Raw genomic sequence first — 19,153 nt, forward strand, 5'->3', positions numbered from 1 at the left:
AAAAAAAATCTCTCTTGCAAAGTCATTTAGGGTGGCTACAGAACAAAATGAAAACTATTCTTGTATTATTTAATTTTTAAATAAGCAGCAAATGCACATGATTCAAAAATATCAAAGTCTATTTTTAAAAAACACTAGTTTCTAAAAAACATTAGTTTTAAGAATTCACCCAATCCCCCCTCCCTGACAGTTCTAATTTGATTAGGAAAAATATTTATAGGAGTGGAATGGGATGACAGAGAAAGGACTAAGTCTTATAGAAATCCTGGCAGAATCTATTGTATCTTTAGAGCCTGGATCCAATGCAGGCCCACCACCTATCCACATTCCTATATGTATGTATGTATGTATCTATTTCTTTATTTAAGGGGAAGGGTGCAAGAGAGTTTCTATCTAGGGGTTTACTTCCCAAATACCCACAATGGCCAGTCTTAGGTATGCAGTTTCTGTCTCTAAGGTGGGAGGAGCCCCATTATGCCTTGTAACAACTCAGTTATCAAAGAGGTCTGTCTCATGAGGTGGTGAGTTCCCTGACATGGCAGACATTCAAGCAGGGGGCTGAATGACCACCTCCCAAGATACTCTGGAAAGGATTCCAGATGCGACCATCTCAGACCACTTCCCCTCTATAATTCTGTCCTCACTAGTCATATTATCCTTTGGGGGGAAAAAAGGCAAGGACAGGATAGATTTTCTTGGAACATGCTGTCGATGGCAGGTTTGATAAGGTCATCCCCCCAGGGAGGCCTTTTCAAGGCTCCCCATCCCTGCAGGCTCTTCGCGGCCCTAGGTTCTGCTGCCAGTGCCCTTCTTCAGAAGCCCTACTTTCCCCATTCTCTCTCCCACAGCTCCCTTCAGCTTCCTGCAGGACTCAGCAGAAACATGCACAAGGGCTTCCTTCTCAAGTAGATGGCCTCTGCCCAGGGGCCTCTCACTCTTCCTTCCCCTGGGTGACACCTTCCTCCTCCACACTTGCAAAATGCACTCAAGTCGTGAGACAAGAAACCCAGAGGCAGGGACTGTGTCCCATTTGTGTTCATTCACGTGTTCAGCTTCCACTATGCACCTGCCCTGATATAGCAGGTGTGTGGGAAACCATTGGATGAAACAGAGAGGCAGCTGAGGCAGCCTTAGCTAATTGGAATAACTGTGCATTATGTGGGGAGAGGGGAGGAACCCCTTTAAACATTTCTCTGAGCCTGCGTTAAGGTTTCAGACCTGGAGTAAATATGAGGTCATAGGAATCAGAATAGCACTCTAAAACTCAAGAATCAACTCTTTGCTCAGGGAGCTTACCCACAGTCACCCAGCTAGACACAGAAGGATCTGACGTGAAATGCAAATCAACTGATTCCCATGCCTGGATCAAGGTATGTTATTTCTTTCCGGTTCTGGGGTGCCAGCAGTCCGGGTGCTAAGATTGTACCTGTAATCTTATTTTTCATGCCAATGCCACATGTGAGATGATCAGACTCCTGGTTTCAGTCATAGGTTTTGGCTTTTTAACAACAGGCCTGTTGGACTCCTTCTCTAAGAGGTTTTCTTTCCTGGCCTCCTGCCTCTGCTATAAAACCTTTCACCTGTTCCCACCCCCCTCCTTTCCAAGTCTTTTTTCTACTTTGGTTTTCTTGGCCCCTGTGGTAAGATGGTGAGCTTTTTTATATTGTAATTTTTATGATTCTATAATTTATTTATCATGCATTATTGTGCCTCTAAACAATATGAGTGCCTTCGCAAGTGGGGGCACTTTATAAATAAATGATCATATTTATTGTTATTAATAAAAGAAGCAGCCCACATTGCTTCGGGAGCCCCAGTCTCGCCTTTGTAAATTTGTGAATTGAATAGCGGATCTTACCCGGCTCACCACGGCTGCCAGTTCTCGCATCTCGCTGTTCATGCCAATAAAGGCACTGAGTGGCTTCAGCAGTCGTTCCTGATGAGAGTAACGGAAAGGCTCTCGTTATAGCACTGCTTCATAAAAATAAATAAATAAAAATAACTCAAGGTTGCACTTGTATTTCTGTATGTTGGCAGGTGGAATGATGGACGCCACCTCGTGGCCACTCACAGAAGGGTCTGGGTTGCAGTCAGAGGTGTTCAAGCCAAGTTCACTGGTGGCTCCTTTGATGGCATCAGAGAGAAGCCCCCGGAAGTCGATGATTTGGCCCTGAAAGGGAGAAATGGGTATTTATGGCCTTAAAACATGAGAGATTGCCCTTAGCTCAGCCCTACTCACTGGACATAGCCAGATCCCCTGGGATAGAGGCAAACTCACAGTTGGGCTTTCAAAAACACCTGTACTAACATTGGACAAGATAATGTCCTCTAACATGTAAAAAAATGTATACAAATAAATTCTTTGGAATGTAATTGATTTAAACAAAATGCATGAGTGTTTTTTCCTGTTTCTGACACATACTACTTGTTTCTTTATGTAACTACTTCCCCTGCATAGTCTCATTTTTTTCATTTTGTCTTAATGTCTATTTATTTTTGTGTTTGAAAAGTAAACACACACACACACGTAGAGTTTCTGTGTTGGTCTGTTTCATTCCCCAAATATCCACAATAGCCAGGGCTGGGCTGGAGCAAGAGGAACTCCAGGAACCCAAAATTCCATCTGGTCTACCATGTGGGTGGCAGAGGCTGGAGCACTGGAGTCTCTTTCTTCTGCCTCCTGGTGCACATTGGCAGGAAGCAGGACTGGAGGTGGGGCAGCTGGGACTCACATGGGCACTCTGACCGGGGATGCATATGTCCCAAGAGGCAGCATAGCTGCTGCGCCAGACGCCCACTCCTCACAACCAGCCTTTTCTTGTCACATTTTTACTTTTTCATTTGACAAAAAACAATGCTTTGAATTTTCATTTATGAAAGGAAGGCAATTCCTTTTTTGGAATCAGCTTCCTGAGTTCCACTTACTCTCCGTGGGTGCACGTTTTCCTCTCCACTGTCTTTGTTGATTCTTGACACTTTCAGGCCAAAGTCAGCATTCTCCATGTTACTGACACCTTCCTGCAGAAAGGAAAAACACAAAACAAAAACAGAAAAAAAAACTGGGAAGTGTGAGGTGGAAAACAATGGACAGAACAGATGCTGGCTGCTACTGCCAACTCCCTCAGGCAAAATCACATGGAAAGTACCAACCCAGCAAATGATGAACAACCTCCCCACCAATGCCATGTGGAAGGCACAGTCTTTGGGAGAGGCGGAAAAGACACCAGGCCACGGGCTCTGGGCAGCTCTTCCGATGGGCACTGCACCCATGCCCACTTCCTGGCTTCTCTTTGCCGTGGTGGCCAGCAGTGTTGGTGGCCTGGCAAGTAAAGAGACACATCCATCAAGCAGCCAGCTGTGGCACTCACCAGCTCCATCATCACTTTCTTCGCATTTGAGGCAGCCTGCAATGGCCAGAATCACAGACCCTCATTAGATGAGGGATTCTTTTTGACCTGTTGAGTTGAACGATTTAGCCATTGTATGCCCTAGGAGTCTTTGATGACTATTCTTTCATTTTCTCAGGTTCCATTGGTGCTTGTGCCTTTAAGGCCAGGAATGTTTCAGCCTAAGTGAGAAGGTTGTGGGCAACAGAACACCCATGTTTGTTTGTCACCCACTTGAAAGGCTCTCTTCTTTTGCCGCCCCGTGTCTTCTCTGTGACAGTCTCGGGGGAGGGTTAAGCTATGTGTGTTGGAGAAGTGCACCAGGGGAGCTGGAGCTCCAGGCACACTAGAGGTCACCCCTGGCTGACATGGAGGCACCCAGTCAAACTTATCTGCTGCTGTGGAAACCTCGGACGGGAGGCCAGAGCCCTGCCAAGACCAGACTTGGCTGCTCCGAGTGAGGGATGGGCTTCCTCACCTGGGTCCTCACCCAGCAGCCACATGAGGGGGATTGGAGCAGGGAGGAAAGCGTATTGCTCCAAGACACCAAACCATTAAGAAAACTGGAGGGATTGTCTGTGACTTTAATCTAGTATTAAACAAATCTAAAGTTTAACTAGACCCCAAGGCAATTAAAAAACCCACAGTCTCACAAGGTAGAACAATGTGGCTATTTTCCCACCTGGGGTTATTTTTAAGCCAAGAATGAGAGCCCCACGGTCCAGAAAAGCCATCCTGACCTGTTTAGGACGCTCCTTGTTGAGAGATTTCGTGTCCCCCGACTTCCCCACTGAGATTTTGGAGCGTGGCCTTGGCTGGTTGATCTTGGGGAGGTTTTGACAGCTGGCGCTTGTCATCCTGAGCAAAGGAACAAAGACTTCGCAGGAACTTCTTCCAACCACTGAACCCAAGACAAGCAAACAGCCAGGGAGCTGACTTACAGATGTTCTTGAAAGACATGTAGATGTGAACACTGTGACTGATCCATCCGGCCCTCCACCCATCCACCTTGTCACTCCCTGTCCTGATCCCATCAGGCCATTCAATGGGTTCCGGCAAGTCTGAGGAAATCCTCAACTTAAGAAATGTTAGAAGTCTAGGGATCTAAAGTCTTTAAAGGAAAAAAAAAAGACTGATTTATTTGAAAGTCAGAATTATGGGATGGGGTGGGCAGGCAAAGAGAGCGAGAGAGAGAGAGAGAGAGAGAGAGAGAGAGACTCTCTTCCATTCATCGGATCGTTCCCCACATGGCTGCAATGACCAGAGCTGAGCAAGGCCAAAGCTGAGAGACAGGAATTTCTACCAGACCTCCCTTGTGGGTGCAGGGACCCAAGCTTCTCTTCCCAGACACATTATCAAGGAGCTGGATTGGAAGTGGAGCAACTAGGACGTGAGCCAGGACCCATATGGGATGTCAACATCACAGGCAGTGGCCTTACCCGCTGTACCACAATACGGGCCCTTTGACTATGGTTTTAATGCAATGCCCTGGATACACCCAGCCTCAAAACAGTTCTCTGCATGTTGTGTGCAGTGGGCATCAAAAGGAACTTGTGGAAGAAAAGCAAAGTGAAACCAATCTCTACTGTCACTAATCATTCATATTTGGAAACAAATTTTAGTCAAATACTTTGAACAAAACAAATTGATTGGGCTGCCAGTAACTCCAGTGAAGACAGGATTTAAATTTTTAAAAAATTTTCTTTCTATTATTGTTTATATAACTGAGAGGAATGCACAGTCACGTGGGCCTCTGATTAGGGTGGGGAGGGTCAATAATGGAGGAAAGTCAGCAGGAAAAATATTTCAGATGTTTTTTCTCCTGTGTCCATAGGAGAGAAGGAGGAGGGGCCACTCTATGCTGTCAAGCTACATGAGCGCCCAGAAAGGGGGACAGGACAGTTGTTTGATGACACCTTAGAGATTCAGATGTGGGGAAGAATGCTCTGAGTGGCCTTGATGCTTCTGGAAAGTCGTTGGTTTTGTTGCTCCAGGGTTGAGTAAAACCTTCCAAGGTCCATTGGTTGACAAAGTCCATTTTAGTGCTTCCAGACTCCGAAACATGCTGCAAAAGTGAACTGTCCAACCTGTTATGCTTTCTGTCGTCTGAAGAGATAGTTGACATCCCCTGCTGGCCTAGATGAGCTGGCCATCCATCATTCCCCTACTGTGTGCATTTGGACATGCTGTCCACTACACAGGCATCAGCAACTGAGAAGGTCCAATCGAGATGGGATAATTTTTAAAGGCAGATTTATGTCCTCACAATGACTCCTGATTGATTAGAACAAGCTGCTCTTGTGTAATGTAAGCATACAGCTGATTGGCCAGCAAGAGACTACCTCTGTCAATAGTACCACCAGTGTCCACACAGGACCCCAGGGTTGGGCCCACTGAGCTGAAAGTCATGAAAGGTGGGCAATGACGGTTGCCCAGGAATCCTTCTCCACCTCTGAACTCAGGAAACTGTCTGTCCCTCAGGCCTCTTGTCGGCACAAAAACAAAATACCTATGACATGGATACAAAGCATTTTACAAACACAAATCCTTACTAATAGTGCTGATTAAATAAACTGAAATTACATACAGAAGAGTCCTTGAGAAAGTCTGTGAAAATGAAATTGAAAGATAAGCTTATTTTGGTGCTGTTAAATTATTGAACACCCCCTCATATACATGGATTTCAATTTTTTTGCACCCACCAAAATAAATTTCTTTGAATTTTATTTTCCATGAACTTCTGCAGTGCTTTCATATATGTATTTGTGTATAAAACATATGTCACATATACATTATCATAATATATTTTATACACAAGTCTTTTGGGTTAAATTTGCCTCAAAATCTTGGAGGAATTGGCAAGAAACTGGGACTCTTTGCTCACCTTGATTTCTCATTGGAAGCAACTGATCTACAAGATTTGCTTTCACATGACCAAAGCCAAGAGCCTTGAAATGCAACACAACTGATAGCTCTAAGGATTGTGAAATTCTTCTGCACAAGGAAGCAAATCCTAGGTGCCCAGCAGAATTCTGCAGAAACACCTTGATTCCTCTTTTGAGGATGGAGACTCCACAAGTCCTCTGTTCAGACTATCTCCAATAGCTCCATTCATTCTTGAAAGTAGCCTGGCTCCCCAATCCTTCCTCTTCTCAGTTACCTTCTCTTTGTTCACCCACCTGCTTAGCAGAAGAGAACAGCCTCCTCCTTTTTAGAGACTGTGTCTCTGTTGATGAGGCTGAGATCACAGCAGTAGCAATCACACCACACTGCTGGCTGAGCTGTAGCCACCTGTAGTTAACTCAGATTTCTTACTTCGTAATGGAGTTGAAGAAAGGGGTGTTGGGTATCTTTCCTTTGAATGTAAACTCTATAATTTCATCTTACAATGTTGGTCCCATATTCCATACTGTCAAGAACTTTCATGATCCTAATTCTGTCATCCATCATGCTAGGTAGCTTTTCCTCCCTTGGGCCGTCAGCGGATCTGTAAACAGGGAGCACGCTCTCTGGGATGAGACACAAGATTAGACACGGACACTCAGACTGGCTAATTTCAATGACTATCCTTGATTGTAAATGTGCATAGAAACACCATTCATTACTTCTCCATCAACCTGCAGCCACTTGCTGCTCTACCTGTATGCCTGCCAGGTACAAACACCTCTAGAGGAGTGCTGGAGAGATCTCAAGCTGCCAAACATGCCACTGGGTGCCACCCCTAAGGGGAGACCAAACACCCCTGACACCTTCTGTTTACCAGATGCCTGCCAGGTGCAGAACACCGAGGGTGTTCCAGGAAAGAATGTTCTGAGGCTGGCCTCTTGAAATGTTCCTCACTGTTTCTATTCACAGGAAGTTGTCATTTATTACTCAACTCTGCCTAGCTTTATGGAAACTGTACATGAAGGAATAACACTTTTGTCCAAAAACAATCAAATCATTCCTAAAGAACAACACAGAGCAATGGCTGCCTTAGGTAGAATATTTTCATGTGCTTTATCCTCAGGAATGTCTGGGCTCCATGATCATGTTTTACATGTACTGCCTGGCAGCCCGATGAGATGTCTTCATCCATCCCTTCCTTCTTAGGTTGAATTCACAAGAGCAGGGAACTTAGAGGCAACACATAGAATTCCCTCCTTAAGGGACCTAGTAAGTTGTGTGACCATGACCTTCTTTGTTTTTTAAATCACAGTAGAAGGTATTTTAAAATTTTATTCATTGTCTCCATTGCTGCGTGGCCTCTCCAGTCATCCACTTTCTCCTTCTCCTGAAATATAGGATTTATTATGATAGCAAAAATTCACAGGCCCTGCAGTCTGCAAGCTGGCTGGCTCCTGGAATTGCTGCATATTTCTCAACAGGCTGTGACAATGGTCAGTTGGCTGGGCATGTGAAAAGCAAAACAGAGAGTTCACCAAGGCCAGAGGGGGAGAATGTGTGTCCTCAGGATAATCAAGACACAGAGCAGCTCCTGTTCGATGCTAAGAGTTCCAAATAAGATGTAGATTTGAGAAAGTGGAGAAAGAAATAGAAGAGGAACATGAGAGAAGGAAGGTCAAGCAAGAGAACCACAAAGGCCAGTGCTGGGGATGGCAGCATGTGGGCTGTGCCTCCCTGCTGGTTAGGACTCATGATCAGGGAGTGCACAAATCACAGAGAGTGAGAAAGGGAGAAGGCCACGTTTAGGGTGCTCGCTATGTGCTAGGAACTCACCATGTGTCTAAAATTTACTCAGTGCTTCTCAGTAGCAGAGCCAGGAATTGAATTTGGGTCCCTGACTGAAGTCCATGCTTTCTATACACAGAGCAGAGAGAGAAATAGAGAGAGTCACCACATACAATTGACTGTAGTAGAATTGGGACAGAGCAGGAGATATTTGGTATAGCAATTGAGATGCCATTTGGAACACTTGACACCCAGATGAAGGTACCTGGGCTCACGTCTGGCTCTACTTCCAATTCCAGCTTCCTGTTTGTGTACAACCAGGAAGGCAGTGACAGCCCAGGTCCCTGGGTCCCTGCCACCAATATGGGAGACCCTGACGGAGTTCCTGGATCTTGACTTTATTCTGGCCCAACCCTGTCATTGTAGATGTTGACCAGCCAAATTGAAGATCTGTTTATGTCTCTCTTTCTTACCCTATTTCCCCCTTTTTGTCTCTCTGCCTTTCATTTTTTTCTTTCTGCGTTTCAAATAAGTAGGTAAAAATTAAAAATAAATTTAAGCACAAGACAGGTACTGATGATATTCTAGGCAGTTCCATTAGGAGGGCACTTCAGAGTCACAGGACCAGCCTGGGATTACATAGTCATGTTCACATGACCAATCTGGGATTACTGGTAGATAAAGTGATGGAGCTGTACTGGAGAACCTTTAAGAAGGGATCCCACAAACTCCTGAAGTTGAGGTTGGCAAGATGAATAACATGCACTTTACCTTCTGCTCTTCCCGCTACTTCTCGGTGGTAAATTATTTTCTGATATTGCAAAATTGGGAGAAAAAAAAAAGAGTTTGAGAGAAGATTTTTTCATACATACACACACACACAGATATATATATAAATACACTATATATACTTTTACACTATTCATTAAGTTTGTCTGGTAGCCTTTTGGAATCCTAAAACCGTAAGCTATTTTTGTCTAAAGAGAGGTAGAAATTACCAAAGAAGAGAAAGAGCTGGGCTTCCTAAACATCTTCCCCCAAAAAGGTCCCCCCAAAGGCATCAGATACTGCCTGTGCAGGAGATCATGATTCTGGTGGCAACTCCAACATGGGTTAGCTTCATGGCCGTTGTTTTGTGACATTTTCATGAACCTGACACTATCTAGTGGGAGGATGTAGGAGATCAGGATGATTGCCTGCGGCCAGCAGAGAACACTTACCACTTGCATGCTTCCAGTTTACCTTAAAATATAGAGAGAGTGTACCCAATATCACAAGAGACTGTGGGCACCAAACTAGACACTAACTGGCATTCTGGAAATCAGACCATGTCAATAATAGCATTGGTAGCTCTGTGGTTAGAAGTCAATGTTTTCTCTCAAGCTTCAGATGTAACATCAACCAGTCATTGAAGCCACATGCTCACCCCAGCAACCCAGCTAAAGCACCTGTTAGACCCCATCAGCCCTGGCTATTTTTAACTGATGTTCCTCTTGGTTTCCTGGTCCCTACATGAAATGTTAACATCTGTGGCTTAACAAGTGCCTTGCAAACAGGACAATGATATCCCTTGGTTTATAATTACTTCCCCCACTTACAGATTTCTGAGCCCATGTTACAACAAAACTTGGGCCTCGCTTTACATCTTTCCTCCTGCCAGCTTCCTTGACTGCTAACCTATCCTGGGTTCTTGCATTATATTGGTCATTATCTGGACTGATGGCTTTCAAAAGCATTTCATTATCTATACATGAGCTATTAGCTTTACCAATATGCATTTTCATATGATTTTTCAAGATAGATAATAGGTCTTCCCGAACAAGACAATCTTGCATGCTCTGCCAAAAGCTCCCTCCATCTTGGGAGAAACTAATGTTGGCTTTCTAACAAGTAACTGTGCCACCACAGCCTTTGGTTTCATTGCCCTAAAAGATATTTTCCTTAGACAACTGTCAGCCTGACTAAGGGGACATCAATAGAGAGACGATCATGTGGACCTAAAAGAGGTGACATGAACTTTCTGGCTTGCTCTTTCAGTACAGAGAGAAGTTTGCCATCTGTCTGGGAATGAGATGAGGAAGAACTGCTCTGAAAGGTGAGATGAGGCTTTCTGCCCAGAAAAGAACCAGGTACCTGTGTCTGAAGCTTTTTTCACAATTTTGGGGTATTTCTGGAATTTTACAAAATAATAGCTCTCATATTCCATCAGGATGGTTTCAAGGTCAATGTTGTCACACACTTCAAAGTGCCGTAAGCCAAGGTTAGTTTCTTGCTCCAAAGTGTCTGCTGTATCAATATACCTGCCAGTTCCAGGAAAGGAAAAAAAAAAAAAAGATAACTGCAGGTGGAAAAGCAAAGGTAAACAAGAGTTACAAGTCCCAACTGACTGATCAGAACACAATGTCTGTATGGAAGAATATGTCAAATAAAAACTAGACTACATCCACAGGTTGTCTTCCGAAAGCAGCTGTCTCTGAAAGCTACATACTCATTCTAATGATGTCACCAGCATTCAAAACATTTTCGGCCTTAATAACTTGTCAAATAAAATCAACCATTTAAAAAAATTCTTTGTGATTTATCTTTGCTAATTTTTAGCCAAAAATTGCTATTTCTTTAATTTTTTAGAAGATTTACAATTTATTTGAAAGTCAGAGTTATAGTGAGAGAGATATTCCATCTGCTGGTTCATTCCTCAAATAGCCATGACAGCCAGGAGTGGGGCCTGACCAAAGCCAGGAACTGGGAATTCCTTCCAGGCCTCCCACATGGGTGGCAGGAGCCCAAGCAGTTGAGTTATTGTCCATTTGCTTTCCCAGGTGCATTAGCAGGGAGCTGGATCAGAAGTGGAGCAGGCAGGACCGGAACACACCGCATTAGTTATTTATATAACTTAATTGCTTCTTTATTCACCAGTATTTTTTTAAGTAACATTTGATGATTATTACACCATTTCAACTCCAGAGTAAGAATTACCATCACTAAGACAATTCCAAAGTGTGTGTCCTGAGTGTAGAAGGCAATTCCAAAGCCAGATTGAGGCATAGGCATTTAAAACAGCTGCTAAGGCATCACTTGGGATGCTCATGTGACTAGGCTTGAGACCTGGCCCTGTTCCTGATTCCAGAATTCCATATGGATGCAGGTTTGAGTCCTGGCTGCTCCACTTCCCATCCAGCTCCTTGACTGTGTTCTGGGAAAGCAGTAGAGGATGGTTCAACGCCTTCATTTCTGTGCCTATGTAGAAGACATGAAAGGCTCCTGGCTCCTAACTTTGGATTATCTTAGCTCCAGCTATTGCAGCCATGTGGGGAATGAACCAGCAGATGAAGATCTTCATCTCTCCTTCTAATATACCTTCTAATAAAAATAAAATAATTCTTTAAAAAAATGACTAGAGGGTCCAGCACAGTAGCTTAGCGGTTAAAGTCCTCGCCTTGCATGCACCAGGATTCCATATGGGCACCCATTCTAATCCCGGCAGCCCTGCTTCCCATCCAGCTCCCTGCTTGTGGCCTGGGAAGGCAGTTAAGGACAGCCCAAAGCCTTGGGACCCTGTGCTCGCCTGGGAGACCCGGAAGAGTCTCTGGCCATTGTGACCTCTCCATATATATGACTTTCCAATAAAAATATATCTTAAAAAAAAAAGACCAAGAAATACAGATGAGTACTCTTTCCAGGATCCAGAAATTTGCCTTAACTTTTCAAAGGACTGCAAGCCCTGTATTGCTTAAGCTAACTGATTAGGGTGCAGACTTCTCCTGTGTGTTGCTACTACATTTCTTACAGCTTTGTGGCGGGTTGGGGGGTGATCTAAATCAGCTGTGATTGGAAGAAAGAGCCACTACAGTGACGTTCTTAAACAACAGAGAGGCGCCAAGGGAATTTAGGAAGAGTAGTGTGCAGTCATAGGCAATAGTGCGTAGTCATGGACAAGAAGCAGGAAAGAGACTGCACACAGCATCACACTGGTCACCCAAGTTCATTTTGTAGGACTAGAAGATCAGGGCCCCTCATTGTCTGCGCCAATTCTACTCACACATTCAGTTTCTGGTCTTGCTGTTGATTTCCTTATTCTATTTGTCATGCCCTTTCTTTTGCCACATGTCTGCGTGGAATGTCCCCCATCACATCTTTCAAGCCTAGCTCATGTTATTTTCTCTGCAAAATTTTCTCTGCTTGCTTATTCCAACCCATAAGAATCTATCCTGTTTGCTGAATTCTTACGCAGGCTTCTTGTTTAACACTGATATGACCTATAAAAAACCTACAGTGGGCAGGCGTTATGGACCAGTGGACTATACCACTGCTTGGGACATGGACACCTCAAATTGGAATGCGTGAGATCAGGTCCCACCTCCACTTTGACACAGCTTATCACTAAAATGTCTAGGAGGCAGCTGATGATGACTCAAGTATATGGGTTACTGCCACTCATGTGGGAGACCCAATTGAAGTTCCTCTGACTTGGCCCAGTCCCTACTGTTGCAGGCAATAGGAAACTGAACCAGTGGATGGAAAAACCAGCGTTGCTCTGTCACTATGCCTTTCAAATAAATAAACAGACTTTAAAAGAACAAAATACCTATAGTTAACTATTCATCTTGATAATCCATTCATACCTGCCTTTCCTGGCAGATCTCAGGAAAACCATCAACTTTAGTGGAATTTTCATTGATCCAAGATGCAAAAGGACATCTTGTGGCAAAAAAAGGGAAATGCATGCTTCCTACAAAATAACAGAAACTCCGGCCATGGATCAGTGACTGCAGAAGGAATAGCACTGATGCTTTTATTTATTTCTGTGTTCCCCTTTCTGACACAATTTACGTAGTTAAAAATACTCTGCAATAAAAATCAAAGATTATTAAGGAGCTGATGTGATGACATATCAAGCCAATCCTCTGCCTGCAATGTTGACATCCTATTTAGACACCGGTTCATGTCCCAGCTGCTCCACTTCCCATCCAACTCCCTGCTTATGAACTAAGAAAGTAGAGGAGAATAGCCCATTCTTTGGGACCGTGCACCAATGTGGTAGACCTGAAAGAGGCTCTTAGGTCCTGCCTTCTGATCGTCTCAGCTCTGGTCATTGTGGCCCTTTGGAGAGTGAACCAGCAGATGGAAGATCATGTCTCTGTGCCTTCTTCTGTGTAGCTGCCTTTCAAATAACAAAAAAAAATACAACTGATTTTTTTTTTAAGATTTTATTATTATTGGAAAGCCGGATATACAGAGAGGAGGAGAGACAGAGAGGAAGATCTTCCATCCGACGTTTCACTCCCCAAGTGAGCCGCAACGGGCCGGTGCGCACCCATCCGATGCCGGGAACCAGGAACCTCTTCCAGGTCTCCCACGTGAGTGCAGGGTCCCCAAGCTTTGGGCCGTCCTCGACTGCTTCCCCAGGCCACAAGCAGGGAGCTGGATGGGAAGTGGAGCTGCCGGGATTAGAACCGGCGCCCATATGGGATCCCGGGGCATTCAAGGCGAGGACTTTAGCCACTAGGCCACGCCGCCGGGCCCGCAACTGATTTTTTTTTTTTAATCATGGGTTTGTCTTGCTTTCTGAGTATCGTTCCCATTTACATCCTAGTAAGTTCCTCAATAGCTATTCAAATAACCCTTATTGGTTATCTATTTATACCATGCTCATCATACTGGAACATTATGACAACTAATTTATGCAGGCAGCAGTCAAAAAGCATTCATGGAGAACCAGTCTGAGACAAAAGGGGCAAAACCCTGAATACTGTGACCGCAGCACAGCTTCTCTCATTGCGGTAGTAAATTAGAGCAGTTCTGAGATAGATTACCGTTTACCTTAGTGTAACCTGATGTTTGTCAAGCTTATCTAATCACTGCAGGATTAAAGTAACACCTATTCACACTCTGCAGAATGTTTGTTCCCAAACCTCAGAAATCAGTTTGGAGTGAGGCTAATTCAAGATTCTCTGGATGAAGGTGAGACATCAAAAGACACAGCAAAATGGGTCAACTTCTCATTCTAGATGTTTACACCTTCACTGTGGCCACATTGGGTACAACAAAAAGAAAATCCAAATCCAACTGGCTACCTTTATGTCAGGTACTAATCTTTAAATTTATGTACTTATATTTGAGAAACAGGGGTCAGGCGAGGAGCGAGGGAGAAAGAGAGATAAGAATGAAGCTTCCTTCTGTCGGTTCGCTCCTGAAATACCTGCAACATCCAGGACTGTTACAGCAAGAACCCAAGTATCTGAGCATGTACTTTTTTTTTAAGATTTTAAAATTTTTTTTGGAAAGGCAGATATACAGAGAGGAGGAGAGACAGAGGAAGATCTTCTGTCCAATGGTTCACTCCCCAAGTGAGCCGCAACGGCTGGAGCTGAGCCGATTCAAAGCCAGGAGCCAGGAGCTTTCCAAGTCTCCCATGCGGGTGCAGGGTCCCAAGGCTTTGGGCCGTCCTCGACTGCTTTCCCAGGCCACAAGCAGGGAGCTGGATGGGAAGCAGGGTCACCGGGATTAGAACTGGCGCCCACATGGGGTCCTGGCGCGTGCAAGGCGAGGACTATAACCACTATGCTATCGCGCCAGGCCCGGCATGTACTTTTATAAGTGGAGTGGGGAATGTTTGATGCTAAACATGTTACAGTGCATCATACTTACCATAATGAAAAAGACCCAAAATTCTGAGATTCAAGGTGACATGAAAAGGCCAATTATATTATTTTTTGAAAGGCACAAAGAGGGACAGAGACGAAGAGGAAGAAAAAGCTTCCGTCCCGTGATTCCCTTCCAAATGCTTACAACAGCTAGTGCTGGCTGGAGCTAAAGTCAGAAACTAGAATCAGTCCTGGTCTCTCACATGGGTGGAAGAAGCCTGGTCAGTTGAACCATCACTCTCACCACCCTCTGCAGTGGTGGGAAAAGGGACCAGGAAGCAGAGCTGGGAATGGTCAAACTTTTAATCACAAATATCAAAATTAGAACTACTAAAAATAATCACAGAGCCCAGCACAATGGTTCAATTGGATAATCCTCTACCTCCAAACACTGGAATTTCATGTGGTCACCAGTTAGCATGCCAGCTGCTCCACTTTCCATCTAGCTCCCTGCTTATGGCCTGAGAAAACATACATGGATGGCCCAAAGCCTTAGGAAACTGCACCCATGTGGGAGATCCAGAAAAGGTTCCTGGCTCCTGGCTTTAAATTGGCTCAGTTCCTGCCATTGCACCATTTGGGGAGTAAACCAGCAGATGGAAGATCTTCTTATTTCTTGCCTTCTCTCTGTAAATCTGTTTTTCCAATAAAAATTAAAAATAAATCTTCAAAAATTTAAGCACACTTCTAGCAAAGCACTTAAATTTAGTAATTTTTCCCCAAGAGAAAATTCCCTAGGTCCATTCTTTCAAACCCAATCATAACTTCCCTAGAATCAAACCTAGGCATTCAAGAGAAAGAGAGGAGTCATTTCTGTGAATAATTGTCACATGACATACCCTTCTTGTGTTAAATAATGCGAAATCAAGATAAGAAGATTTTTGCGTCGTGCTTCCATCCTCATCTGGCACTGCGAAAAAAGAGAAGAATTTAGATGAGCCACTGCTTTTAATGTGATAGACTCTCAAAAGTAAACACAACTTGGAAAAACCACATAGCATGACTGAAGGGCTGGAAGGTGGCTGGAAGTCTCCAAGGATGTACAAAGTTGTTTTTTGTTGTTATTTTCTTCTTAAAGCTGCCTTCTCCACTGCACAGTGGCGGGACAGTGATTTGAATCAAGATGGTACTTTACTAGTTGAACTTCTTACTGCCAAGCTCACTGGACTTTTTTTGCTTACAACCATGAAGAAACAAATATGCATACTGTTGGTATTCAGACTAGCTTAAGGAGAGTGACTATAGAAATCAGTTCACAAGCCAGAAAGCAGCTGTGCCCACAAGAGCACTTACCTAGTACTGTATCTTTCTTATTAATTAGAGATTTATATATTTATTTGGAAGTCATAGTTACAGAGAGAAGAAGAGAGACAGGGAACTCCTGAATCACTCTCCAGGTGGATGCAACAGCTGTGACTGGGCCAGGTCAAAACCAGAAGCCAGGAGCTTCTACCAGGTCTCCCATATGGGGAGAAGGGGCCCAGGCATTTGGGTCACCTTTCACTGCTTTCCCAGGCTGTTAGGGGGCTGGAACAGAAGTGGAGCAGCTGGAACATGCACTGGTACCTATGTGGGTGGCCAGTACTCTATCTTTAATTCATGCTGTGTTCGGCACACTCCCTACACAAATTTCAGAGGTGTGTTCCACTAAACCGTCCAGAGTGGCTACACAGTCAAGCATTTAGAATAGCCACTGACAGCAAGGGCCTTGCAAGGGAAATTCCTTCATAATAAGATCCTTATTAAAAATGCATGAACTTCTCATTTATTCACAGAGTTAATGTGTTACACTTAGTAAACTGATATCTCAAATTCCCCTGAAATGTATGAGGGTACTTCCAAAACTACACAGGAAATAGAATTAAAAGGTAGGTTTATTTTGATGCAAAACATTTTTGAAATCTATACACGTACATAATGCACACTTTTCAATAAGATTTTAAATACCTTCTGTATTCACAAAATACTTACGATCAATAAAACTCCACTTATTTCAACACAATTTAACTGTCCTTATCAAAGGAGACTGCATAATAAATAAAACTAACTAGCCAAACAAATAAATAAACGCAAAAACCTCCTCTTCTGTGTGTGGCCCAAATTGTGCTTTAAAGTCTGTGGACACACACTTCAATTTGTGATACAAATGAATGCTTTCCTGGCATTCATCAAGAACTTTCTAAAAATTAGTTCTGTCATAAAATTTAAATATGTATTATTTAAAAATCGAATAGTACTGTAAGTTGCTTCTTTTAAAAAAAGATGCATTTATTCATTTGAAAGGCATCTGCTGGTTCACTGCCAAAACTGGCTAAATCTCCAGGTCTGGGCAAGGCCTAAGCCAGAGCCTCAATCTAGAGCTCTCATGTTTCGCAGGGACCCAAGCAATTGTGCTGTCCTCCATGGGTTTCCTAGGCACATTAGCAGGGAGCTGGGTTGGAAGTGGAGCAACCAGAAACTCAAACCAGCACCTATCTCGGCTGCTGGTACTAAAGGCAGTGACTTTATATATATATATGTAAATGCTACACCATAATGCCAATACCCCCACCCTACATGCACAAATGATTTCTTTTTAAATTGTTTTTTTATCATAATTTTTAAAAACCACACAGAACATAAAATATGGCCAAAGATACATTGACATGATTGTGCACCATTGCTACCACACATCTCCAGGATTTGTTCCTTTTCCAACTGAAACGCTGCCCCCACAAACACTAGCTCCCCATTTCCTCCTCCCTAGACTTGGCCAGCTACCATTCCACTCTCCACCCCTAGAACAACCTCATGACTCTAATAACCTCAAATAAGTGGAACATGTGGTAGCTGCTCATCCGGGTCTGATTATTTCTTCTTCTTCTTCTTCTTCTTCTTCTTCTTCTTCTTCTTCTTCTTCTTCTTCTTCTTCTTCTTCTTCTTCTTCTCCTCCTCCTCCTCCTCCTCCTCCTTCATTTAATTTGAAGAATTACAGAGAGAGAGAGGGAGAAACACAGAGAGATCACCCATCTGCTGGTTCACTCCCTAGACAGCCACAATGGCCAGAACAGAGCTGGGCTGAAGCCAGCAGCTAGGAATTTCTTCCAGCTATCCCACAGAGTCCCAAGCTCTTGGGCCAACCTCAGCTGTTTTATAAGGCACATTAGCAGGGATCTGGGTGGGAAGTGGAGCAACTCAAATGGGATTCTAGGCCCAGAGGCTTAACACTTTGTGCCACAGTGTCGGTCCCTTCATGAAACTTTTGTGTTGCATTTGCATGTGTGAGCCTGAATGTGGTGTGTGTAGGAGTGTCTGTGTAATGAATCCTAGTTTAACTTTACAATTAGCCACAGTAAAAGAAACATTCAAAGTCAATGTGAAAATTGATATTAAGGTATCTATCAATGGCCATTTTCACTCACCATTCTGAAGATATACTGACACTTCAACCCTTGGTGACAATGGGTATTTTCTAATTTGCCAAAACTAGCATCGTCCATTATGCAGTCATCATTTCCTTCATCTTTTCTTTTTTTAATTTGATTTGCCTCACAGTGCCATCTAGTGCATTAGGAGCAGAAGCACTTCATGAAATTTAGGAAATCCAAAATAGTTATCCTTCACATAGTCAAGATGACAATCATGGAACTCAGTCTGAATCAAACCTGCACAAAGCATGAATATTAAAAGGTAGAAAGAGAATTGACGGGCTATACTTCTAAATATACAAATTTTCAGGACCAGCATTGCAGCACCATGGGTTAAGATGCCACCTGCAAAATGAGCTCAGTTTGAGTCCTAGCTACTCAACCTTCACTCCGGCTCCCTGCTAATGCTCCTGGGAATGCAGTGGAAGACAGACCTAGTTCTTGGGCACCTGTCACCCATGTACAAGATTTTCATCAAGTTTCAGCTCCTGACTTCAGTCTGGTCCGGCCATTGGGACCATTTTGAGTATAAGTTAGCAGACAGATCTCTTTATTTTTCTCTCCCGTGCTATATAGCTCTGCCTTTCAAATAAATAAACTGATTTTTCCAAAATAAAAAATAAATATTGATAAACATTCAAATTTGAAACCCGTACTTGTAGATTGTGTTCAGAAAGTACTGAAGACGCCTGGAGATTCTGCATCTCAGGAGTGTTGGACTGAGAAGGGTGAAGGGATCTGTTCTGAAGTCTGTGCACACTGGAATGCAGAGCCCTGGCTCCAGGGCCAACACTCTTCACCAACTCCTCTCCAAAAACTCCTCTCACGTTCCACTCCCACACTTCTACATTCACTCCAGACCAGAGAAAAGTAACTGTTTAACTGGCCAAAAACTGTGGCAAACTAGCCAAAACTGTAGTAGTGTGATTACTGGCAATCTTAACTGGCTGACCTGACATTATAATGAATGATGTATCTCCAAATTCCTCAGGTCTAACATCTCACATTATGAGTGACCATTTGGAAGCAATTACCAGCTAGATTT

General features: G+C 43.6%; 1 protein-coding gene across 4 annotated transcripts in view; it reads right to left on the reverse strand.

Moving 5' to 3' along the window:
• The window catches only part of KATNAL2 (katanin catalytic subunit A1 like 2), a 210,540-nt gene that overhangs the window by 26,810 nt on the left and 164,577 nt on the right, over window positions 1-19,153 (reverse strand). For 3 of the 4 annotated variants that reach the window (XM_058677015.1, XM_004579515.3, XM_058677016.1), the window contains 7 exons: window positions 15,541-15,611; window positions 10,191-10,357; window positions 8,829-8,868; window positions 4,127-4,244; window positions 2,926-3,018; window positions 2,072-2,170; window positions 1,859-1,936 (listed from right to left, as the gene is read on the reverse strand). In XM_058677015.1, coding sequence (XP_058532998.1) covers window positions 1,859-1,936; window positions 2,072-2,170; window positions 2,926-3,018; window positions 4,127-4,244; window positions 8,829-8,868; window positions 10,191-10,357; window positions 15,541-15,611 — 666 coding nt within the window. The remainder of the gene's footprint in view (window positions 1-1,858; window positions 1,937-2,071; window positions 2,171-2,925; window positions 3,019-4,126; window positions 4,245-8,828; window positions 8,869-10,190; window positions 10,358-15,540; window positions 15,612-19,153) is intronic. The other variant, XM_058677017.1, reaches the window with a different exon arrangement.

This window comes from Ochotona princeps, chromosome 18 (genome assembly GCF_030435755.1).
Source record: "Ochotona princeps isolate mOchPri1 chromosome 18, mOchPri1.hap1, whole genome shotgun sequence".
In the NCBI taxonomy this organism is placed as follows: Eukaryota; Metazoa; Chordata; class Mammalia; order Lagomorpha; family Ochotonidae; genus Ochotona; species Ochotona princeps.